We start from the raw sequence: 26,500 nt of genomic DNA, 5'->3' as shown, positions 1-26,500 counted from the left end.
CTATTGGGTACATTCGCTCCTTTGGCTGCCATTACTTCACTGCTCTCATCAGCCCTCCTAGCGATGTGTCCTGTCCCAGCCAACTTACTTTCTTGAACAAGTAATGCCTCTAAGTGTATTCTGTATCCTGATCAATGTGTTCCATTTTATCTGCGGGTAATTCCAAGCTTGCATCTCCCCATGCCTATTTGTGAATTTTTCAGCTGGTGTTCCATTTTACTTGTCAGTGCCCATATTTTTGATCCGTATGTTATCATGGTAATGTGCACTGATCGACGTTATTTTCCAGGCACATTGGTGTGCTGCTAAAAGTCTCCGAAAGAGTATATAATGCATGTTAATTGCAATTTCTCACAAGTGCCTGCCTGATTCAATATACAGTATTTCCAATTCAAACAAGTGAAATCATAAATGCCACGTTGTCATCTTATGCTTAAAGTTGCAAATTCAATGATGGGAGCATTCCCTTTGACATCATTTCCCGATTTAGGGATGGAGGGAACTTGTGTCTATAGCTCCCCCTACTGGACATAACAGTGGATGCAACTCACAGGTAGAGTGGAGTTGTCAAAAATGTACAATGCCCGCAAAGAATATTCCTGTCAACACAGAACAATGTTATGGCAATGCATGCAGTCATGGAAATGTAAGATGCAAGCCTTTAAAACAACGAACCTGCAGTTATATTCTCATCACCATATGTATGTACACATATTTTCCTCAGGCCAATGGGGCCCTTCTGTTCACATTCCTCATGGCTTCTTTTTCATATAACAGGAATGCACACTCAATAATGTACCACCATTTAAAACACATTTTTATTCATCAAAATATTGTGCAGTTGCTCTAATCAAACTTACACAAACTAACATCTTGAAAATAAAACAAAGGTGCAACTGTGTACAGTAAATTGTTTTGGAAGTAAAAAAATTACAACAAAAACACATTAGTGGAGGATCACCATATTTGGTGGGAATTGCATGCATCTGTGTTTAATAGATTACACAGCCGTTTAGAAAATTGAGAGCATTTAAAAACAGACAAATTACAATTGCAGGAACTTTGCGGTCTGCCTTGGCTCAATCTAAATTATTAAAAACATTTGTTTCCATAGCCCACGTACGTGTTTAATGTATGCATCATAGTTACCAATTAAATATTTTCAGAATTTAACACATACCTACATCGTTTTCAAATCACTTAACAAATTCCCTAAACACACCATCAATCTTGGGCGATTACAAACTAAATATTATAACGTTGCCAGAAACTGCCATGGAATTAATGTTAGAATTGCAGAGATACTTCCCATAAGCCCGTCACTGTATGAAGCCAGATAAATCTGTATAAGACGTAATAAGTTCATGCTGCACATGTCCTTGGAAAAGAGTATGTAAGTGAATACCCTTTTTATGTTGAAATCTATGATCAAATCTAGAATATGCTCTGCAGTCTAAAACTGGATAAGCTAGTAGACAGTAGCAGTCTTTCAAAAATAATAGAAATGCCAAGTAGTGGGCCACAATGGTAAATTACAAAATGTTTAAGGCTCCTGGCTAAGGCTTCATACATATAAAACGAATCTTATCACTAGCTAGATACCGTTAAAGTACAAAGTCACAAAAACAAAGCTTCAAGGAAATCTCATACATTGCTGGCCGGAGTGGCTAGGGGAACATCTTGTCATCCTGCCTAACATTAAAATGTTTACATGTGGAGAAATTGCCGAGAGTCTAGACTGAATATTGTATGTCCCAGCTACAGTTGCAATATTGTGGCATGCAAAATGCCCTCATGGAAAAAGCATACTTCCCTTGATCCCTTTTCCACAACTGCCACACCTATTCAATCAAATATTTTTTGTCACTTCCATAAAATAACTGACTGAGAAATACAACATGGTATCTACAGTGTCGATATTTAAAATCAGACTTTACAACTGAAATACATCTATTTTTATTTTCCGATTTCTTTAGTAAAAATCTATTGAAAATGATACACAACACAATATTTATACTATTAAACTTTAGTCTATTCATTTATTCAATTTGAGAAGACATTTTAAAAGCAGACTCACCAGCATTTTAATGGCTTCATTATGTATATTTTTATACAATATAGCAATAGTATTATCTACTGCTGACAATATTTTACATCTGCCCTACCTTTTGTGGCTTTCAACAAATGATTACCTTTACCCTGTCTTTTCAGAGCACCACAAAGTACATTGTAACATCAGCAATACATTATGTAAATCATTTTGAGTGTCGATGTAGTATTCTGTGCTGTCCTCACTCACACTCCCGGGCCCTCTCCTTTGTGAGCCCGCTGAAGTACTTGTCGCGGAACGCGTTGTGCCCCTTATAAGGGTTTTGTCGCACATCTTGCATATGTGCATAACGATCAACCTCCTGGGGGGAAAAAATATGTTGTCATTCTCAACCACGCTGGCTTTTTGGAAAGCCCTCACTGGTGTCTCAATGTGACTCGTGGTGTCTCTTACGTATGCCAATATTATAGGAAAAATTACTCAACATATATTAAAATTGCATTAAAACTCATAAGAACAGTGTTATTGAAAAAACTCAAAAGTGAAAAAATCAGTAACATAAAAACAAAGTACAGTGCTTAAATAATTAGAAAGCAGAAAAAACCAACCACATTACAGCAGAAATTGAAAACTGTACAAATATAAGTGAATCTTAAATAAAACAAATTTCCGGTGACAAAAGTTAGCCCGACAATGTAATGAAAACATGTTTACACAATACTATAAATGCACTTTAATGTTCATACCGTGATTGAATATCCACATTATTCTAATATGTCAGTCACTCGATCAGACATCGATGGCTGATTTCTAATATAAATAGCCGAGTCGACCTCCATCTGTTTTTTTTACTCATTGATTGCGAGTCGAGCACCAAGCCACAGCACCACTTGGCCATCCTGACTGCAAATCTGCTGATGTTGGCAATGCTCACCTCAAAGTCCTTGATCTTCTGCATGGTGAGGAGGCGGCGGCCACTCTGGCTGTTGAGCATCTGCTCACAGTTGCTCACGAGCTTCAAGCACGGATGCCGGGGCACAATCTCCTCCGTGTAGCTGGGATGACGAGACAGTTCCACATGATCTGGTGGGGCTATCACTCTTGAAATATGAGTAACTCTTGAACGTCAATGTTGAAGCATTTCATGTTAATTAACCGGTTAAAAGGGCAGTGTACTTGGCTGCATAGTTCAACTCACTCAGGTCTGAAGACGGGCAACCAGTAAACAAGCCGCCCCCCATTCACCAGGTACTCCGCTGCAAAGTTGAGCAGATCCACAAAGATATCACTCAGATGGTATTCCCTGCTCTCGGGCATGTGGTTATCTGCGCTGAAACAAAAACAAAGCAAAACCAGCAGCTATTTCTCCACTTTGGCAGTGGCTTTATTAAAAATATACTGCAATAATTTCTTCAGAACAACCATTGCCGTTACCAATTTGAAGTTATTTCATTTTAGGCAAATAATCCAATATTAAATTACTTACACATCATCAGGGACTTTGCCATTTTCACCATACGATCCAATTTTTCTCGTGGACTCTCGGATTCCATATGGCGCTGTTGGTAAAAATAAATGTTAATTTACTTACAAGCTACATATGGTCCGAAAAACGTTCAACATACATATACATACAAAAAATGTAACGCAATTATTTGCCTATTTTTTGCTCACATACTGTGTGTAATTATATGAAGTCTTTATAATTGCAAGTGGAACTTATTGTATTGACACTGTATGGAAGATGGGCCAAGTCAACTCCCAACCAGTATTTTAAGCTGCAACTTTCTGATTGTGAGCTACTCACTCTACCACGGAGGCACTCAATACACCTGGCCGGACACTACACGTGAGTAACGCATTCATGGAACTAGGCAGAAAACATGACAGTGTATTGCCCCTATATAAAACATGAGTACTAAAGCAATCTGTTGTAAGAGATGTCACGGAAACTGCTTATACGGTCAGTGAGGATGGCATCAAAGAGTTGGTGTGGCCTCCAGATGGGACGCGAAGCATCTGACACCAGCACGTCTGCGTACAGCTGCTCCAGGCCATACTGTCGCAGGTTTGCACGGATGTTCTCGTCAGGCCCACGCCACTTCTGGTTTTTTCGGCTTGCCTTTCCTATAAAGGAAAGCATCGGGCATAGTCTAAAGCAATAACATGCACACATGGCTTTTGCTGCACAGATTCCTACATTATCATATTAAAATTATACTTCTTAGGCAGATTAGAGTTTGCAAAATGCATAATTAAAACAAGCCGCTTCTTGTTTGAGCTGCTCTGTGCTAGGAATTTGTTGGATATTAAGGCATCTCCTGTTTCCATTAAGACAATATGTCGCAGTGTGGCCAAGCAGTAGCACGTTTGACACTTGTTGCAAAAAGTAATGGTTCGAATTGGAGTAGGGAGTAGTTATCATGACACTTCTTTACCCGGGAAAGCCTCACCGAGTCTCATGACTCTTTCAGGAGGCTCTTGACGTGTTTTTGCAGTCGATGCGATGAATGCTACGTGTAATCTCAATTGAGTAATTGGTGGGTAATATTTCAAAATTTGGACCATGACACTGGCACACCATGGCCTACACTTGCAAATTACATCACAGGATCTTAAATGTCCACTGTGAAGATGGTGTATATTTATACGGCTGATACAACCGCAGTATCAGTGGGTAAAACTGCAGGCGTATTAACCATACAATACTAAGAGCCATCTGCTTCATAGTGGGCGGTAACATCCCGAGACGCCAATAGAAGAAAAGTGGGCCCTTGTATGCCGGCATCTTGGTCCAAATCAAAAACTCACTTGTAAATTACTTACTTGGGAAATACAATCATCGCTACCGACTGCAAAAAAACACTTGGCAGAACCCTCATAAAAAAGTCTTGAGACTTGGTGAGGCTTTCCTAGGTAAATGAGTTGTAATGTAGTGGAGCCTATACTTTAGGTTGATTGGTAACCCTATACTGTTTTTTTTCCTGGCCACTTTCCCTTCTAATATGAATTAATGTGTGCTGGTGAATTGCCAACAAATATGGGCAGAGCAAACTTAGATACTAGGGTGCAGAATTTAGAGATGTCAGTGCAGAGTGCACTACCAGTAATACACAATTCATTTGTGCATATTTCGAAAATAAGACAATGGAACTCAACGTTCCTCATAAGCTAGCCTGAACAGTTGAGTCCTGAGCTGTCGCTTGAAGGTGGACGATGCTTGGCTGCTGTGAATGTACGTAGCTGGTGCAGCAGCTACGTAGCTGGTGCAGCAGCTACGTAGCCCCCTCTTTCTTCACCAGCTCTCTGCCAAACGAATAGTTTCATCCCGCTGTGTTTGATCAGGAAATGGAGGTTCTGCCCAGGTTAACATGTTCCTGGTGAAATCGGAACATTCCACTTGAACATTATTTATACATCTTACATTGTAAAGCATCCATTGAATCCTGTACTGTGTGCTATCTGCTCAAGTGAGGTTTGATGTGAAGGTCATACCCAGCCCATGGATTGTGTTGTAGTCAATGTCGCTGCCCATGACAAATGCGCCAAACCGAGCACAAGCTACCAGCAGGCTCCCTGCACACAGGCAAGATTTAAGACACATGGCAAAAAACAATGCTGTAAATTATTTTTGAGTAAAAAGCCAGCACAGCATGTGGTTGCAAAATAGAAAATACTCTTTTTCAATTATGCACAATGCCTATGTTTCCATCAGGGCTAATAGAACTCACACAGGACAAAACATCTGCTATGTTATGCACTCGACATCATTCTGACTGTTATTTACACGTGGAAATAAGCTTACAGGGCTTAGGAAATCACTTTCTATTTTAATGCATATTTGCATGGAGCTGGAATAAAAATTTTACATTCATCATCAGCCATGATAAATCCATTGGTCGAGAGGCTCCCCCAAGCCATTTTCCATCTCTCATGTTCCTACAATGCAGCTATTGATCTGCAATGCAACAACAAACCTGCACAAGATCTGATTTCATCACTCCATCTCTGCATTTGATGGGACTCTTGGGGATGTTCTTTCCTTTGGTTGCCACTCCATCAGAAGACTCAACCACCGACGATCAACCCTTCTTTCGACATGTCCTATTACTTGTCTTAAGGCAATGTCTCTAACTTATGTGTTCTCTAATACGTGTTGCTGTTTGTCTCTATGTAATTTCAAGCATGCACCTGTTCCATACTTCTTTGCAAACCTTTTATAAAAACATACCTTATGCACGTGTATTGTAAAATACCGAGTAACAATCATAAAAACAATAGTAACCTGGTCAAGTTATATAGCAGTGCCATACTCAGCATTGTGAAACGCTGAGTAAGGTACAACTATATAACTTTCCACATGTACCAGTGACTGAATTGAAAACTACACACTCGTTCTCTTATATAAATAGTTGGCAAAGATCATTGGAAACAAATCATGACAAACTTAGAGGCCAATCAACCGTGAGAATGGGCAGGGTTTATTAAAGGTTTCTCTACTATTGACTACATACATACAGCAAAAGCTCTGTTATCCGGCACTTCACCATACGGAATGCTCTATTAACTGGCATCTATCAGATGGCAATACGAATCTTCCTTCACGTATCTGGGAAAAAATCTGACAGCCAACTGGCATCTTGCCATGCATGCGCTTACCATAGATCTGTTGTTAATGGGAGCTTCAGGATACTGCCAAATGGTGGTCGCAGAAGTCTATACATACAGGACTGTACTACTGTGTATTGTACTCTAAACGGCTCCACTGCTTCTCCACAATCAACATAGAATGCTCTACAACTGATTGGTGAGTACCTCTGTAAAATTATTGTTTCTTAAATCATGGTTACAATGTAGGCTTAGTTTCTTTCTTGAAAAGTTTTACGTACTTGGAAAATTTGGTGAACATAAGTATAATTCTCAGATAACCTGCATATTTGATTAACCGCGATGTATTGACATCGCAACCACCACTTGAATGTGGATGCAGTACCGGCCCTAGTGAGGCTCGGTGAGCACTGACAGTGATGGATGGCACCACACTCGGCGTGCAGTGCTAGCCCCTACAGGATAGAGTGCGTGAGTGCCGGCCATGGAATAGGGTTACAAGGGGCCATGACACTCTGCTTGACCCTGGAGGACACGTGACCGGTGTAGACCGGTGGTGTCTACACGGGAGCCCCCAAAAGGGGGCTAGGGGTGATCACGTGTCGGGTCAAGATGCTATTCGACGATTCGAGAAAGTGGTCAGGGCGAAGGGCGGAGCGAGCCCCGCCACACAAGATATAAGCCGGGCCCCCAGAGGGGCCGGCTGCTGTTGTTATCCTGACGAAACCTATGTTCTACGTCCAAGAAGAGTCTCCAACACGTGAGCCTGGACCCAAGCTGTGGTCCTGTCCGTGGTAGCCAGTTACTGTGTGATTAGTGTAGTTAGCCTGGTGGTCACCACCATAGGTTGTATAGTGTTTAACCAGTGTTGGTATTAAATAAGTGTGCTGCCTCCAAAGAGTACGTCTGTGACTCAGTTTGAGCCCACCACAAATGCATTTCACTTGAAATTGTGCCTCGTCTTTAGATTATAAAAAACTTCCCATTCAATAGAAATCGATGCAGTCACCCAAACTCTCACAAATCTATTTAAGGCCAATTATATATTTTAGTAACATTAACGTTCCAATATCTGATTACTTCCACTCACTGTATCATAAGAACACTGGAGCATAAACAATCAAGCGAACTACAGTCATCCTCGCAGTGGCTTTTGACTAGTCATTGAACAAAGACGGTCACTGCAGCACACACTTTCAGGTGCGCTTCTGCGGCCGTCTGGAACGCTCTTCCTTCTGATATTTGGGAGCAACTGGAACTATGCACCTTTAAATCTGAATTGAAAACTAATTTGTTGAGAATTGGTTTATGTGTTTAGTTTTTTGTCCTTCCCCCGCACCTCCAATGAGCATGGTTGGATACCTATAGTGCGGAAGGAGTTCAACATACATACTGGGCAAATGTAAGCTGAATACATCTGCTCCCTATGGGTAGACTACTAATATCGTACCAGTGCCAACGAATGGGTCGCACACAAAGTGCCCTGGTTGCACTCTTGCGTGGTTAGCCATGATGAAGGCCAGGCCGGCGTCCATGCTGGTGTTGCCGATGAAGTGACGCGTCTTCACACTGTAGCTCCGCAGTAAGTCACGCTGTCCATCCACCAGCTGTTTAAAAGATGGCACCATATCATATTAACCACCACTGAATAATAAGCCTATTTTTTCAGTGCCACATTCATTTGTTTGAACTTTAATGTGGCTTTTTGTGTTTAGTGTATTGTCCTTCCCCGCACATTCAATGAGCACGGTTGGCTACGTATGGTGCGAAAGAAGTTTAACATACATATATATATTCCGCACATCTCTCACATATTGAGTCCATGAAGCAGTGGTTAGATATGGGATTGGTACCAGGATTTATAAAGCAATCTAGCACACTTCATTGAGTGTAGTGACTTACTACATGCTTGTAGATGTTTACATAGCGTGGACCTTTATGACCAGTAGCTTTACAGTGCTAATTATTCTTGACTACCACTTACATGTGGTTTTTTTATTATAAAATGTAATTGTGTAGAGTCTGTTGTGTCTGTTTTCGCTTTTGTATATGAATCTACCTCTTTATTTGTTTGTTTGTATTATCTAAGCAGTCTGTACTTTGAGGTTCTGCAGTTAGCGCTCGGAGAAATGTGTGGATGGTGGCAATTGTTAGAATAGGGCTGCGGGAAATTGTGAGTTTTTTGTGGATATTAGGAGTTGTGGATAATAGGGTCACGGCTAAGAGGAGTTCTTCTGTATAGTCTATAACAGGTTACAACTACCCTTCGAAAAGTCCGTCATGCATTTTTATTCATGTCTTGGGGACACAAAAACACAAGTGTCAATTCCATCTGTTACCTCATAATGGTACCAATTCACCTATTAACCTGTCTGACCCATGGACTAAATGTGCACAGCATATGTTTTGGTTATATGTGATGCCCATATAAGTGTCACTTGACACATTATTGCTAAAGATATAAATATATAAGGCACTACACTGAATCATTACTGTTTGCTTTAATTGATGTATAGCAAGATAAAAAGTTTTTTTAATCATTGGAGCCTACATTCACAAAATTGTGTACATTTGATCAAATACAATGCATACTATAAATATACACAGTGCAAGTTGGTCAGCCAACACCTACCCATCTGCCGAAGTAGAGGCAGAGAGGGTCTGTGGGAACGTTGTTAGGGTCCAGCCCATAATCTTCCAGGAGGAAAAAATTGTGATCTGGGTTTTTTAAGTCCACTCGCCCATTAAACGGAAGGACATCCAATGACTGAAACAGACAAAATAACAAAAAATATGCTTTGTTAAAGGCCACTGTACACACAACCTTTAATTTGGCTGTAAAAGTATGGACACATTGCTATGCCTGACACAAACACACAACCATGCAAATGTTTTTTTAACATAGAAAGCATTGGTGGCAAAAGTGGATGTTGGCAAAGTCTCATAAAGACAAGCTGTCACCATACCCAAGACCACTCGATTAACAATGCAACCAGCACCCTCTTGTATGAGCACACCAAAGTCAAATCCTTACCTCAATCCTTTGCAGACGCTCGTTGTACTGGAGAGTCTTGTTAAAAGTGTGTATCGTGATCTTGAATGAAGATTCTGGGTGGCACAGCTGCCTCTGTTAGAAAAGCCGGGTCATCCCATATTCATAGCCTGGTACAGACTGATAATGATATTGCACTTTGAGCAGTGAAATCAAGGATTACAAATGAAAAAAAATCATCTCGGTGCATGCCTTTGCTACCCTGGAGAAATGTGTTTTCATTATATACAATAACTAGCTTTACTACCCGGCTTCGCCCGGGGCTTGGATTAACTATGCCCGGCCACCTTTGTCTCCCCAGTGGCGATGTTCACACACCACAGCAGTTATTCGTTTGAGACTGAGTCGACCTAGGGGAGGCCCAGGAGCGGTTAAAATAATCGTCACCGGTGGTGGCCATGAGCAGGAATCAAACTCGGGTCATCGGGTTCGTAGCGCAGCGCGCGAATCGCTACGCAGTCGCTGCCCCCCCCCCCCCACACACAGGATAAAGACAAAGATCCCCCGTGCAGCCTGTGAGACTGTAGGGGGCAAGTGCTGTTAGCGAGCACCTATGAAGGCCGGCACGAAGAACGCCTTAGACCTGCAACACATTTGTATTTCACTTTACCCGCGATCAGCAGGCACACTCCGTTACGCTTCCGCACACGCGGGTCACATGACAGATGTGACGTCACAGCTCACTTGCTGTGCAAAATATATGCATTATTGCGCCCCGCCCCCCCAAAAACACAAAAGTTTATTTTTATAATGTGTGCATGGTGTACAGTCTGGAAAGTACCCACATGGCAAATTTCAAGTTTGTTGCATGTCGGGAAGTACGCTAAACATTTTGAACAGACACACAATCACAAATTTCCATTTTATAAATATAGGTTAGTAGACAAATGTATAAAATAGGCAATTCTAACAAAGTATTAATGTGAAACTAGAGAAAGATATTGACTTTCATAGTAGTAATATCATGTATTACAAATAATAACAGCCACCATTTTCCTTTTTGCGAAACATTGATAGAACCATGATTAGGGTTCTGTCAATTTTCTACACCAAATCTTCCATTCACCCTTGTGCTTTGTTCTAAATAAGTCACATTGATCATCATTGTGCTCTCCGTTAGAAATCAATACAAAGGAACTTGCATTTGTTTAAGTTTTTATTCACCACCTTTGCTAAGGACCGGCCAATCTGTAAATTTGACTTGTTCGTAACAGATGTAATCCTCTGCAACCTGAGATGCAAAAAGAAAATCGTCATGTAAGGGGGGTTAACACTAAACTTATGAACATGTCCTTATTCCTTCACCCAACAGTTTCATATTTTACACTTGTTTACCTAGAAAAGCCTCACCGAGTGTCAAGGACTATTTGAGGAGGGTTCTGCTAAGTTTTCACAGGAGAGAGCAACATGTGCTGTGCTCTACGTTTCCCAATTAAGTAATTTGAGAGTGCATTTCAAATGGGAATTATGACGCCAGCAAACAATGGCCTACTCTTATTCGAAGGATGCTCCAAGATTTTTAACGTCCTCTGTAAAGCAGACGATGCGTAGTGTTGTATGTTTAAGACATGCACATAATCCACCAGGGTGGCCTGCTCTTTCAATCCTGGTCTCCCTTGGAAGAGAGATTTATCATCTCAATGAGCTCTCACCTAGTTGAAGATGAAGGCTGTGATTGAGAATGCTTTACAAGTGAACATTGAAAGTAAAAAGTAAATAATAAATGTTCTCACGATGTGCTCAGATTGTGGTTTGAGTGAAGCCAGCAGCTCCTGATGGGTCTTCCCCATTCCCCACAGCTCTATAGCAGACCTATAGGGAAATACAAACCAGTATATTACCATATTGCTGGTGAGAACTTTACGCCGAAAGGGAAAGACAGTTATTCATGTTGCAGTGCTTACTTGGCGCATACGGTCCTTTCCATGACTTTTCGAATTGTTTCCTCCGATGTTCCCAAAACAACCAAAAATGGGCCCTAGTAAAAGCATTCAGAGCATAAGAGTAAAATCAGAAATGTAACATTTTTATTTGATAAGTCGATGTGTGTGCAATATGCGACACGACGACTGTTCACACCAGGATTATACATGTCCACCTCACAGATAGGTGGCTCTGTGGGAGCGTGACAGCGGTCGTGCGAGCAAGTTTAAATATTTAATATACAGTCATACCTCGGTATACGACCGCTTTGGAATACGTCGAATTTGGTATACGTCGTGTTTTGACGAGAAAAGAAATGTCTTGGGATACGACATCTTGCTTAGGATACGACGCGCTTGCTAGAACTTGAATGGATGAGTCACCGCATACCCGCGTATACCCCGTTCACGACTGAAACAAAGCACGGCTCCTCAGTCTGCCTGTACAGTAGATCTCGTTCAGTGCACAACCCTTGATATAACTCTCGGTGAATTTTCACGTGTTTTTTGTGATGTAAACATTTTTTTCAATTTATATTAATTTATGTATGCATTTATTTTAATTTATGTATGCATTTTAGTCATAAGTAGTGTCTAAATTATTTTATACAACCCCATTAATGTATAATATGCCATATAAAATATAATTTCTTATACTCTGGAACGGATTATTTCCTTTCCCTTTATTTCTTATAGGAAAAATTCGTTTGGTACACGTCATTTTCGGTATAAGTCCTACCTTCTGGAACGAATTAACGACGTATACCGAGTCATTCAGACGCTGTCTTACCGACAGACCGGTTCTTCACCTGAGGACGGCTGCTTGCGTTGTGGCCGAAACGTCGTGAGAATTATTTTATTATGTTTTATTTTTATTATTTCCCTTCTACATGACTTTACCGAAAGAACCAAGAAGACGTATACCGAGGTTCCACTGTATTAAGTTTTTCAGCCAGTTGGCCAAGATTCGGCAAAACTTAGCCCACTTTTCACCCAGGTAATTTTAGAGCACTAAGTGTTTCTAACCTAATATTAAAACAATAGCATACTTATTAATCACAAACAACATACATTACTTTTGATTAAAAGCTTTCGTGACTGCAGAGATTCATATTCTTGGTTCTTTCGGTAAAGTCACGTAGAAGGGAAATAATAAAATAATAAATATAAAACAATGTTTTATAAATAAAATAATATAAATATATGTATATTATTTTATTATTTCCCTTCTACGTGACTTTACCGAAAGAACCAATAACATATATTACTATTTAAAAAAAAATCATAAAACCTAAAATCTCATCAAATATTGGTTGGGGGGTAGCTCAGCCCATCATCCACCTGGGGTTGACAAAATAGTATCACTGTGTGGAAAGTTAATGGTTGTTTTCCTCTGGATATGTTCACCCTTACCATAGGGATGAGGAATTTCCACCACTGGTTCAGGGCTGTCAACTGGAGATGAGCACCACCCGAATTCTCATTCGAGCAGGAAATCCCATTGACTGTTTGAGGTTTGCATGCACTGTGCCAACGTTGAGGACAGTTTAAACCAGCTAATGGACATCTCAGAGTTTACAGACAACTGATCGGTTCACAGAAATGGAGTTCTCATTTTGCATACCCCGACAAGAAGTTGTCCATGCACACAAACATAAATATTTTATCTTAAAATTCTTACTTTGTCAGAACTTCCACCTGTGTTGCATTCCAAGTGCTTTCCGCACACGGAGAACAGCGCCCTCAGCTCCTGCGGGAATGACCACGCACTGCTGTCACGATGTGGTGTTCAGACAGAAACGCTGGGCATTTCGCGAATTATTTGTTTATGTAAACAATGAAATAGCACTTGTTTTAAGCAAACGGACTGCGAGTTCTGATCCTTGCAATATATTAATGTCATATGCTGTTGCTGCAATCTACAGACATTATTAATTTGTGTAAAGCACACACAAAATGTCAAAAATATATTTTCAAAACAAATTCCAAACAAAGTGTGTTGGCATATCTGGGAGGTCGCATGCCTTCTGTGCAGCAGTTGCGGAATATTACAGAGAAAAGAAGCGTTGGTGTCGCGTGGTGGCATCAATGGCTTTGGCCATGATGACACATTCAGCTTGACATACAAAAATGTAAGCAAGACATAGTCACCGCCATTCTGAAACCCGAAAAGCCACAAGATTCACCCTCCAGCTACAGGCCAATATCCCTCTGGCCCTCCACCTCCAATCTTATGGAACGTGCCAAGCAATGTCTGCCATAATTGACAGTCGGCCCCCAACTACCTCCCGAACAATCCAGATTTCGAACTGACCGTAACTGCTGCAAACGGATCGTTGCGTTCACAACCCTCACAGAAGCTGGTTTTCAATGTCAACAGAAAACTGGTACAGCAATGATTTTTTTACCTTTCTGCTGCCTACGTCACCGTTTGGCATCATGGCCTGCTGCGGAAGATGGCCAAACTCATCAATGGTGTTCTATTGTACAGTACACCGAATGGACACGATGCTCAGTAACAGTACTTTCAGAGTACACCTTGTTGATATACACAGCCGCAAGATATTATGAACAGTGGCCTCCCTCAAGGCTCGGTACGAGAAACATGACTTTCTAACACGGGACCTGGCATGTCTATCAGGATAGGCATATAATGCGTGGGTGCTGTCGCTGCTGTTGAACCAATACACATGTCCATACTCAATATTAACCAGTCCGGTGGCTCAGCGATAGCGCAAGCGGCTCGCAAGCGTGAAGGTTGTGAGTTCAAATCCTGGTTTGAGGATTGACGCAGCCCTTCATCCCTCCGATACAACGGGTACCAATGTATCGGCAAGTCAGCAGTGACTGTCCTCTTGAAATACTTGCACCCGGCATAGAAAAGTGGAGTTTAAACCACTGACCCAGGGCTGCAAACAGATTAATATCGCCTAAATCCTCATTTGACCAGAAAATGTCTTTAACTTTATTGAAATTTGAGTCAACCTTTCACCTGCACGGCCAAGCACATGTGTCCACTATGGTTCAGTCTAGTAACAGAGCCTCCCTGGGCCGAGGTGCGTGCTGGGAGAGACCGCGGGAGCGTGAGGTGTCACTGGGGCGAGCGGGGCGAGCGGGGCTCACGGGCAGCCTGAACTCCACGTGCTCCTGCGCCAGCAACAGCAGGAACCGGCCGCACGTGCTCGTCGTGGAAGCCGCCATGTTGACGAGTGACGCTATCGCGTAAAGTTGCTGTAAAGCGATGACGTCATCAGCGAGCGCGGCGCTCCAGCGACCGTCGCGCGCCCGTTGCCGTGGAAACGCCCCGATCATGGCGCTATGACGTCTTAAAATCTGGCGGATGTCGTCACCAGCAAGCGACTTAGTGACGTCATCACGACTCGTCTGCCCGGCGGCTTCACGCAGTCGCAACGAGGTTCGGCTCCGGGTTGTAATGAACTCAACTAAACTCTCGCGACGTTCTGGTTATTGCTAAGCGCGCTATCGTCTTCGCGTTATTAGGGCACGACTTTGTTGCGTAAAATGTACCCCCTCCCAAGTGGAAACGGGGCAAACATGAGTACCGATTTTCGGGAAGTCGGTCCACACAGACAGAAGTGGCCGTTTTCTGAGTCCTCGCCACCGTCGTGTGCATGCGGCGGCGGCGTCGTGGTTGCCGACTCGAGGCGACTTGGCCCTGCTGTCGTGATGCGGTGTGGGGATTGTATATGCGTTGGGGCGTCTGACCGCTGTCACGGATGTGCAGTCGCGCTGGGGAGTGATGATGCATTGCGGAAGAGATCTCATGTCGCCTACAGTTTGGGCCTTGCATATTTTTGGAGCGATGCAATTATTTCAAAATCATAAACCATGGGCCCCAACCATAATCCATTGGTCCCTGACCAAAAAAATCCACTTGTTGGGGCCACCTTTAACCGTAAAAGGGAATTATGAAATAACCTTATTTATGAAGTATTTTACCGCATACTCCACTTTTACTATCCACACACAAGCTCGTATTACTCAATATGTCCGCCTCTAGTGGTAGCCAATTCTGATTGAGCTCATGGACTACGTATTAGGAATGTGATTTATATATTTTAAATCTGAGACGCACAAAGCAAATAAAAACAAGCTCTGATAATATATGCAGAGCATGTTTTTTTGCATGTTCACCACAAGCACGCGTGGTTAATGCAAACAGAATTCCTTGAAAAAGGATTCTGTTTGGTGTTTCAACATCTTAACACCTGTTTCATTGCCAGAAAAGGTAAAACCTGTTGTTATATCGTATTGGATGGCCTGCGACACCAACATATCTACTTGTAAACAACAGCGGCGTTCTTCGGTGGAACTGTGAGAGCACCTGACTCGGGTTCAAGTTGAGCACCGCCCGTTGCTCATTTGAGCAGGCGGACGTGTTTGAATGACCTGTGAACTCTTCTGTGGCCTTGCGAAGACAACTCGAGGCGCCGGATTCCTCTCGATGGCGGGGCTCGAGCTGCTGTTCGAGGGCGCCGCAAGAGGCGTGGCGTCTCCCTCAGACGCGCTGCTTTGCTTGCTGCACTGGGAGCTGGTCACAGCTGGGTACAAGTGCAGGGGGCTCGGCGAACAGGTGAAAACCGCCTCCCCACCAACCCCTTTCCTCTTCTCATTACCACCCCCATCAGTAACAGCTCCGCACTCATGACCAGCGTAATCGCAATTAACAACAGCTCCAGTGATGTCTTTTGGGGACCGGAAGTTGTGTATTCCTCTTTTTGACGTAAAACTTTCGTGACTGCAGGAATTAATATTCTTGGTTCTTTCGGTAAAGTCACGTAGATAGAAAATAAAAACAAAAGTAACATTTAAATGAAAAAATAATACAAGCCAAAACCCCACGACGTTTCTAACGCAACACAAGCGGTCTTCATCAGGCGGAGAGAAAAGAGGGGGCACGCCTCCACATGCAACTGCTGCCAAGGGCTTTCAGAGTGAGCAAAGCTGTGCGGCGTAAGCAGCATGAGCGGGGCAGCCAGCGCCAATGTCGGACCAAACCACCAGAAGTACAAGCAAAGCGAGTGCGTTAGACAATGGGGGAGGGAGGGGGTAGAGATGGGGGGGGGCATTGCACCTCGCTACACACAACCACACTGCTGACGGTAGAGGTTGACAAGAAAACACAAATCAGGTCATGACCCAAAGTGGTTGATGATATATTTCCAATGGTTGCTGAGTTTAAAACCCTCGTCTCGGTTTAAATTGTGTCTGTATATGGATGGCTTCGTGAACGAATCTTTGTTGATAGCCAGTCGGCTTGCAAAGTGCCGTCATCTTATAGAAATAAATTTCATGTGAGCCAGCCGCATTAAAGTAATGATCAGCCACGGCAGAAGTGTTGGTCCTGCCGTTTTTCAGATCTGCCTTATGTTCACGAACACGGTCTGATACATGTAGTTTAGTTTCCCCAATGTGACTGCTGCCACAGATACAGCTTAGTTTGTAGACGCCGGAATATTGCATGTCAGGGATCTTGTCCTTCACAGATGGGATCAGATCACGAATTTTATGCACTGTGTTAAATCGTATCTGAATCTTCTGTTTGTTCAAGATTTTGGAAATATTTTTGGTTATCCCTGCTATGTAAGGCAAGGTGATGGTTTTGATTGGATCTTCAGATGGCTCCTTCCTCATGGGTGGGGTGATGGCTTTGCGGATTGTGTAGTCAATATTCATTCGCCTTGAGAGCTTGGTGTACGTGTTTGAGTTCACTGGTTAGGTGTTCATGGTCGGAGATACATTGAGCTGTTGGGTGTAACGTTTTGATGAGGGAATTCTTCTGGGATGGATGGTGGTGGGAATCAGGTTTTAGGTAGGTGCCAGCATGGGTTACTTTCCTGTAGGCAGAATGGCTCATTGAGCCATCTGGTCTCTTTTTGATTAAGACATCCAAGAAAGATAGCATGCCATCCTTTTCTACCTCCATGGTGAATTTTATTGCTGGGTGTATGGAATTGATGTGGTTGAGCAATTGTTTCAAAGCCGGTCGGCCATGTGGCCATATGACAAACGTGTCATCTACGTACCTCTTCCACAAGGACGGGCGTAGAGTGAATGCCTGGATGGCGTCTGTCTCAAATTTTTCCATGAAAATGTTGGCCACAACTGGAGATAAGGGAGAACCCATTTGGGGTACCTTCAGTTTGTTTGTAGAATGTTCCACCCCAGGTGAAGTATGTATTGGTGAGGCAGTGTCTCACCAGGGCTGGTACATTAGCATTCAATCCTTGTTGGACCAAATCTCCAATTATTGCAATGGTTTCAGGCACAGGAACTTTGGTGAACAAAGAAACTACATCGAAACTCAAGAGCAAATCACCTGGGGACAGTGAGATGTCTTTAATTGACGATACCAGATGAGCTAAGTTAAGAACAGAAGAGGTGGTCTTACCAGTGAATGGCTGCAAGGTCTCAGATATCAGGCCAGTTTGTAGGTGGGTGAGCCAATGGTGTAGACGATAGGATGAAGGGGTGTACCTTCTTTGTTGATTTTTGGTCGGCCATATAGTCTGGGTGGTCTAGCAGCAGAGGGTTTTAAGGAAAACAGTTTGGTCTGTTCAATTAATGAAGCTGAATCAGTGATGATACTGTTCGTTTGTGTAACGAGACAGTTGGTGGGATCTCTTTTAATTTTAGTGTATAGCTACCATCATTAAGTAGGTCCTGAATTTTGTTATTGTACACGTTTTTTTAACAATGATGACCATGGCATTGCCCTTTACGGCAGAGAGGATGACGATATCTTCCCTCTTTTTTAATTGAGACAACTCAAAACGCTCCTCCTTACTGATGTTGCTGACTGGTATCTTAGCGCTTTTGAGGGTTGCAGTGATTTCAGATCTTGTCACGTCTGCAGTGATGTGTCCCAAACCCTTAAGAGCTACATCGACCTGAGCAATAATGTCATCCACTGGTATGTGTATGGGGGTGACTGCGACTTTACCGAAAGAACCAAGAATATGTATTCCTCGTTTGTTTTAGGTAAAACACAGCGCTCGGGGCTCCCTTTTCTGGTACTCTTAAGTAGTGACAGCCTGTAAGTATGTAACTTTGCACCAGTGCACCTGGATGCAATGACATACAGTTTGAGACCAATGTTGGGTGGCAATAGCCATACTCATGTGTTTTTTTACTTAAGACTATTTCACTGCTATTCAACGAGTGGTGACCAAGGGAAGGCCTAAAAGCAGATGCTATGAGGGCCGAGGATAAAAAGGCATTGGCAAGGTGCAGTGGCAATCGACCTCTTTGGCCATGATGACGTATTGGTCTTGATTCAAAAACACTATTCTCTGTTATCATTTGCAATGCTCATTACTCATTTGTGTCGCTTGAATTTTTTTCTTTTCTGATTCAGCAGTTTTGGCAGACTGAATTATAGGATGTATGCACATATCACAGTGGTCCTGAGGCTGGTTGATATGTTCTTCACAATACCGCGTTGGATATTCTGGTTGCACAACAAGATGATAAATGTTCCGGCTTGTGGCGAGTACATTTCCATGATTTCATTTTGCAGGCTGGTGAAAGTGACAAGAACAGTGAATTGCTTCCACAAGGATGGAATGACGTCAAAGACGTTTACACACTGAGATATGCGTCCAAAGACCGCTCATTACTTTTAAAGGTCATCCCCATTGAGAGCGAAGCTATTATCAATTTAATGGCAAGTACTTCTCATCCCATTTGTACAGCTCTATTCATCGAGTAATTTATAATGCAATGTTTTTACTAAAAACTAAAATGTAAGCAATGTATCTGTTTCAGCGAAAAACCAACAAAATTATTGTCTAAACATATCCTGACATTCTGCAATACTCTAGACATTTTTAGCAAGCCGTAATTTGGCAACAAGTAAACAGTAATTTTAAAGGATTGCGTGGTCTTTGTCAAGCCTGGCATGTTTTTAAAGTTCTTTACAATACAATTGGTCTTCTGTATGGAGTAGATTTAGATTTTGTTGTCTTTTTGCAGGATACAAAAACTGAACAGGTAGTTGATTTAACATTGAAGCTGACTGAGTACATTGATGAGGACAATCTCCAAGATTTTGAAAGGTAACAAACGGTTCTGCATTTCGTGCCTGAAATAAGAGTTAATAAGAGTTGTACAATGACCGATATGTAATGTTTAAACATCGTCCAATTTGAAGGAATTTCTTCGATGGATTTGTTTTCCTTGATTTTTGTACAAAATTACTCAGTGTTTTTACTGGATTGGTACATGTGTAGTGACATCGCGAATGTCACTGTGTGGTGCCGGCCCTAGAGAGGCACGGCGTGCGATGCATTGCCATCGCGGGCACCCCGTACATGTGGGTGTAGTACCAGCCCTAGAGGGGCTCTGTGAGCGCTGATAGAGAGCGCTGAGTGGCACCACACTCGGTGTGCAGTGCTGTCCCCTATAGGAGGGGGTGTGAGGGTGCCATGGCACTCTGTTTGACCCCAGAAGGCACGTGGCGGGTAAAGTCTCCACAGGGGCCCCAAGCGGGGGCTAGGGGTGGTCACTTGTCGGGCGAGATCCTGCTAAAGGATTCGAGAAGGTGGTCGTGGCCAAGGGTGGGGCCAGCCACGACCAGTGAGAATATAAACCGGGTCCCCAGTGGGACCGGGGTTCAGCGGTGCTGTTGTTATCCTGAAGATCTACGTTCTACGTCCGAGAAGAGTCACCAACATGTGGACCTGGACCCTAGCCGGGGTCCTGTCCGTTGTAGCTACTCCCAGTGTGATTAGTGTAGCTAGCCTGGTGGTCCACCACCATAGCTGCCACTGCGATTCAGTGGCCTAAAATAAAATGTTTCACTCCGGATGACCGCTGCTAAGTATGATCTGTGTTTTGATTTGGTGTACTGATCTTAAAGGTGCATTGAAAAATGTTGATACTCCAACTAATGTTCCTGCTGTTGTGGAGTGACTCATGCAGCCAGCTATGGCTGCAGGGTTTGGTGGTACATGTTGTTCACGTCGTTTATTGTGAAAATTTGGTCACAGTTCCTATGATCACTGTTACATTGCTTTTATGGCTTTATTTTGGTGATTTAGAAAACTTTTTTTTTTGGCCATGTTTGTTGTAGTACGGAGTTAGACTGATGGCCTTTATCTAAGTTGTCTTGTGGTTGTTGTTGTTTGACTTGCATCCCGCTGGGATTTTTGCATACAGCGTTGGTGTACGGTGCTTTTTCTGCAATATTTTGCTGTCTTTTCTTGGATTTTCTGTTTGCACATAGTCACATAGTCACTTTAAGATGTTTTCTTGTTCATGTTTTTGTTTTTTGTTTGTTGCGGTTGCACCCGATTCAAGAGCCGAATGGCTCACAGGGCTATACCTAATAAATGAAACTGAAATCTGGTAAAGGGGCAGTTACCCCTTTGCATTGTATTGACACCTGTCCTTGCCTGTTTACATGCAAACTCCCTAAATCCATGTTTATATTTGTGTAACTTAATTTTCCATGGACAGTTTTAAAGTAATTTGTCGGAACCAACTTTCATCACAGGAAATATATGCAACTTAAATTGATTCATGTTTGTGCAGTTTCTCTTTTGTAATTGGGTAGTTTTGCTCTAATTTCTATTTGGTGGGTTTTTCTCTGAATTCCTTCAAAAAATTGTTGTACCTTTGTTTTATGTTATTGCTTTTGTTATTTTGGTGACCCAAGTCACTTGCAAATGAGACTATCCATTGTCTCTTGGGTTCTTACTTGGTTAAACAATGTGCTTGAAACTTTAAAAACTTGCTGTTTTTTTTTTATACCATCCAGAGTTTTCAAAAATCAAGATGGTCTCCGCAACTTGGTGGCCAGAGAACTTGTGGAGCCACTGGGAGGAAGGGAGCAGAGGCCACAACAGGCCAAAGCCTCAGGTTCACAGCAGGAGGGCAGTCGCATTGACCCCCTCAGAGATTACGGACCTCCAAAGAACCTTCCACATGGCTTCCGACCACCAAAACAACCTGACTGGTCAGTGCTTATTACCATGACACAATACTCTTTGGTTCTTTCGGTAAAGTCACGTAGGTAGAAAATAAAATGAAACAAAAAATAACATCACGACATTTCCATCGCAACACAAGCGGTTGTCCTCAGGCGGAAAAAATAATCCAGCAGTGGAACTGCTGAACCAGCGAGAGAGCTGTTACAACAAGAGGTTATTTATATGGCGATGGGCAAGCAAGCGGAGTCTGAGCTGGAAAGGAATTTCATCCCTGGACGCAAGCACGTCAGTTGTGTTAATGGGTTAGATTAGGGAGAGAGATTAGCATGAAATTAACTTCCGTCGCCACATAAGAGAATCGTCGCATATGTGAACCACAGCAGTGTTAATGGGAGATTAGCACTCTGTTGATGGGAGAGATTAGGCAGGGAGATTAGCAAGTTAATGTCATGTCTATGTGTAACATATAGCTTGTTGACCAATGGTAATCTTTTCCCATGAAAAAATAGCTATCTACTAATTGTGTGCTTTTTGCAGGTCAGATCCTGTGAACCCATTTTCAGTAGGTGGAGCTGACCTGGATCCATTTGGGTAAGATCCTTAGCCAGAACGTGTGTTTTGTTTTGATTACTGATTTTCTGATTCGATGACTAGTTCATTCGCACCTCCGATTAGCACGGTTGGCTACATATGGTGCAAAAGAAGTTCAACATACGTACACTATTCCAGTAGGTAACAGAAGACATGCTTGGCTTTATATATACAAAAAAATGTACGTGATCTAACCCAAAAAAAACCCTGTATTATGGATATTGGTTGTGAAAGCTTACGCGTTGAACATAAAAAAAAATTGTTTAAAGGTGGAGAACAACTAAGAGCAAAAACTAAATGAATTATAAACAAATTAGACACATTACAGTAGAACCTCTGGTCACGACCATAATTCGTTCCATACCTTTGGTCGCAACCCGATTTGGTCGTGACTCGAACCTAATTTCCCCATTGGATTGTATGTAAATACGATTAATCCATTCCAGACTCCTACGAACTGTATATAAATATTGTTTTTAAAGATTTTTTAGCACAAAAATAGTTAATTATGCCATGGAATTCGCAGTGTAATAGTAAACTAAATGTATAAACATTAAATAACACTGAGAAAACCTTGAACAACAGATAAAACTAACATTGCCGCCTCAAGGTTTAGAATCGTTCAACAAGATGATTGCTTCGTCTGCTACATCAGTGGGTCGATTCTGAGAGAGAGAGAGAGAATATTCGTATGAGCAATTCGTGTTTCTATTGAAAGTAAGTTAACAGTAATATTTGGGTACAGTATTGTTTTTGGAATCATTCACCATAATATCGAATGAATGTTTACTTCACCGCATCATCGTATGAATGATGCGAGAAGAGATTAACGGGTTCTTATGTTAGCGATTTACGTACTCAGCGCTTTCGCTCTAAATACTGCACAGAGTTCACAGCGAATGAGCGCACGTCTGACCGAGACCGATTACTAAGCGAGACGGACTGAGCAAGCGGCCACATGTGGGTTGCTGTTGTTTGTTTGGGTTGCTGTTGTTTGTAAACAACAGCAACAAACAACAGGAACAAGAAATTTGGCGCTTACAAAACAAAATGGCGCGGAAGGGGAAATCGGCCGCGGCCGTGTTTGATCGCCACCCGAGTTTGTGTTCGTGACCAGATTCAAAAATTTTGTGGATTTTTTGGTCGGAACCCGATTTGGTCGTGGTCAGAAGCGTTCGTGACCAGAGGTTCTACTGTATTATGTTTTTGTATTGTCGGAACATAAGTGGTGGAACATTTTTGCTTGCACTTTATTGTAAACTTGCCCTGTGCTTTTTAATGCAGACGTGGCCAAGGTGGAATGTTGATGGACCCCAGGCACCGTGGTCCCAGACCTCGGTTTCCTGGTCAGCTACCCCTGGGCTCTGTGCCTCCCGGCGCTCGGTTTGACCCCATCGGTCCCTATGGCACCCACGGCGGGTGAGTTTTCTTCAGGTCCTGTCCATCTGCTCAATTGTGACATTGTTCTGTACGAAGTAACTCTATTGCACTCTATTGTCTGCCAATTTCACAACTTTATTCTTGACAATGCCCTCTGTTCTATATCTCCTTTCCCTTTATCAAGCCAAGACATTCTGTCTGCCTATATTGTTCAATCTCTGTATATTCTGATATACATCACCATGTTTGGTATTCTGTCAGGATCCATTCTCGAGACATGTTCAAACCATTTGTCTCATTTCTTGCATCTGTTGTGTTTCCTTGTGCCTATCATTTTATTATCTTCTTTTCTTATTTTGGGACTCTTCGAGCATCCAAAGATTTCCCTCTACCAACTTCTACCTGCAGTCTGCATCTTTTGTTCATCTGCTTCCTCAGACTCAAATATTCTAATCCACATCATAGTATCGGCAGAATCATGGTTTCGTAGACTTAGATTGTTATCATGTCACATGCCAATGCATACTTTAGCTGGCTCACGTCTCATCAAATCATCCATCAAGTACTCATGCAAGCAGCCACTTGACATGTCCCAATATTCCAATGTGAGGTGCGTAATAAATAGTAAATGTAAAAACAATGTTAATTGTTTTATAGATGACATGACAGGCTGCATGAGAATGCCCATTCTTACATCATGTTATGGGATTGTTAATTAATGTACAGAAGGGTTTGTACATATAGTCAATCCACTGCTGCATGAGGGCCTCCGCATGCTGTGCAGGTTGTGGGAGTTATTTGTCTATACTTCACTCTGCTGATCTAAAGGTTGGTGAAGACGGTGAACATAGATTTTGGAGCATAGCACAGTACAACAATGGATTTTTCTGCACTGTCCACTGTAAATTATGGTAACCCACGGTAGCCTACAGCACATGTTTATACATACTGGTTGCCCATTCAAGCACGATCCAGGGTCAACCCTGTTTAACTTTTAAGCCCTAGCAAGATTGGGTACATAACAGGTGATTTGATCAGAGGCATATCAAGTTTGTGAAGTAGTCATGTATTTAATATGCAATTCATGTGAAACTAATTAACATTTATATGTGTACATCCAAAACAGAACAAAAAAAGACTCATGTTATTTTGCATATGTTACTTTAATCTTGCACAGTGCATGTGTGTCGACATTTGTGTCCATAACTGCTTGAGTAAACATTTTACCGAAGGATGCTAGGATCAGGTTAAAACAGTGACATCAGCTAAATCTAATTTAGTATATTTTATTGTAAACATCCCCTAGTCTCTTCCTTGTTACGATCGTATTTAGTTATATTAATTGCAGACCAATATAGTATTTCTCCAGTTTGGTCACTATGTTATTTGTTCTAATAACACATTGGCTGCTTTTATATGTGTAGCGAGCATGGGGCAACTGTAAGTGTGGCTCTTAAGTGCAGCTATGTATTTTGCTCAATCTTTGTCAACCTTACCCTAATAATATGTACAGTGTGTATAATTGTCATCCAAATGGGTGGTGTTTTGCGAGGCGATATTTCTAAACCACGATCTGCACGTGTGATGTGGAAAATGCAGTGGTCTGTTTCTAAAAAAACACAATGTCCCCAGCCTTAGGTCACTGCTAAGTGCTAGCAGATGGACTAAAGTAAATATTTGAACAGCAGGGGCACATAGCTTTTACGAACTTACTGTTTGTAATTAACTAAATTTGGTCCATGGCTGCCCCCATTTCACCTCTGGATATATATTATCTTTTTAAATAGGAACTTTCGTGATTACAAATTACATGATAACAGCCGTTGTAGCTGTGAATGGGGAAAAATATAATAAATGTGTAATATTTTGTGTTTTTATTTTCAGGCCGGATCCAGACCACCTGCCTCCCCCCAACTATGATGATATGTTTATGTAGCACAACTTGTACATCTGGAATTACCTGCAAACGCAATACACTGCAGTGCTCTTTTAGATCAATCTGATCTTACAAACTTCATGCAACTGAAAAGCACTTAATGCTAGAAAAAGATGTGCAGTCTTGTTTAAATGTGGAATTTGTTAAATCAAATTGTACTTTTGTTCATATTTTTCGTTGCTTGATAATTCTTTGCTATTGGTGTAAGTACTTATCCCAACGTAAAATAGTAAAGATATATGGTCTCATGCTATTTCTGTCCAGTCCATGTTCTTTGCAGTCACACTTGTTCCATATGCCTACCTTTGTATTGCGTTACATACAACATTTAAATACAGTACATGTAAATGCATTTGACACTCAACAAGGAACGACTTCACTGACGTTTCATAGAACTAAACTAAGCACCTTAAAAGTTAGTGTTGGTAGTTCTATAACTTGTAGTCATACTCTGTATATGATTCAAGATTCAATATCAATAACTTAATATAAAGTCATATAGCCAGTACAATACTATACAAATTACAAAAACAAAGTGTTAAATCTTAAAGTGCTATACATTAATGTATGTTGTCATGGTATAAACAGGTCAACAGACCCATTGTCACATTTTGCCATTACTGGATCATTAAACTTTCCTTTTTTTTTTCTCCAACTGGTATATGTAAGAAATTATTCATTTATTAAATATTCTACTCCAGTTCTGGTTTCATTTATGCCATTTCCATAAATTATTTTCAAATTGATGAAAGCGTGCTGGAATAAGTCCACTTAATTTTCAAGTAAATCACTTCATTTATCATGAGACTTTTCAACACAGAGACAATAACGTTGCCTCTAAGTTAACAATTGCATAACATGCTCCAGTGTATAATTTTCTTTTCTTTTTACTAATTTTGGAGTAAAACTTTTGACAGTGGCAATCTGTTGGTAGATAAAAAAAAAACATCAAATATTTGCCAAATGAGCTGTGGTTTACATTTCCCTTTTCTTAAAGAAATATGTTTA

At 41.7% G+C, this 26,500-nt stretch overlaps 2 protein-coding genes across 3 annotated transcripts; one reads left to right on the top strand and one right to left on the bottom strand.

The window, feature by feature from the left end:
* Window positions 1–775: 775 nt before the first annotated feature.
* Window positions 776–14,891, bottom strand: TRMT11 (tRNA methyltransferase 11 homolog). 2 transcript variants are annotated; one of them, XM_061559670.1, is made up of 13 exons: window positions 14,041–14,060; window positions 13,314–13,382; window positions 11,615–11,688; window positions 11,444–11,522; window positions 9,693–9,785; window positions 9,291–9,425; window positions 8,109–8,265; window positions 5,546–5,626; window positions 4,013–4,177; window positions 3,537–3,609; window positions 3,249–3,380; window positions 2,985–3,105; window positions 776–2,411 (listed from the first exon to the last, which is right to left on the bottom strand). In XM_061559670.1, exons 3-13 carry the CDS (start codon window positions 11,635–11,637, stop codon window positions 2,292–2,294), a joined length of 1,179 nt encoding a protein of 392 aa, XP_061415654.1. In that variant the 5' UTR covers window positions 11,638–11,688; window positions 13,314–13,382; window positions 14,041–14,060; the 3' UTR covers window positions 776–2,291. The 2 variants fall into 2 exon arrangements, with proteins under 2 accessions (XP_061415654.1, XP_061415653.1); XM_061559669.1 differs by lacking the exon at window positions 14,041–14,060 and adding an exon at window positions 14,756–14,891 and having other exon boundaries at window positions 777–2,411.
* A 28-nt stretch (window positions 14,892–14,919) lies between these two features.
* On the top strand, window positions 14,920–25,745 carry PSMF1 (proteasome inhibitor subunit 1). Its single transcript, XM_061559668.1, has 8 exons — window positions 14,920–15,047; window positions 16,071–16,226; window positions 19,173–19,319; window positions 19,628–19,710; window positions 21,414–21,611; window positions 22,123–22,176; window positions 23,461–23,595; window positions 25,441–25,745. Exons 1-8 carry the CDS (start codon window positions 14,973–14,975, stop codon window positions 25,490–25,492), a joined length of 900 nt encoding a protein of 299 aa, XP_061415652.1. The 5' UTR covers window positions 14,920–14,972; the 3' UTR covers window positions 25,493–25,745.
* Window positions 25,746–26,500: the final 755 nt, after the last annotated feature.

Source organism: Lethenteron reissneri, chromosome 26, assembly GCF_015708825.2.
Source record: "Lethenteron reissneri isolate LAM-NWPU_2019-01 chromosome 26, ASM1570882v1, whole genome shotgun sequence".
In the NCBI taxonomy this organism is placed as follows: Eukaryota; Metazoa; Chordata; class Hyperoartia; order Petromyzontiformes; family Petromyzontidae; genus Lethenteron; species Lethenteron reissneri.
This window is presented reverse-complemented; position numbering and strand designations above follow the sequence as displayed.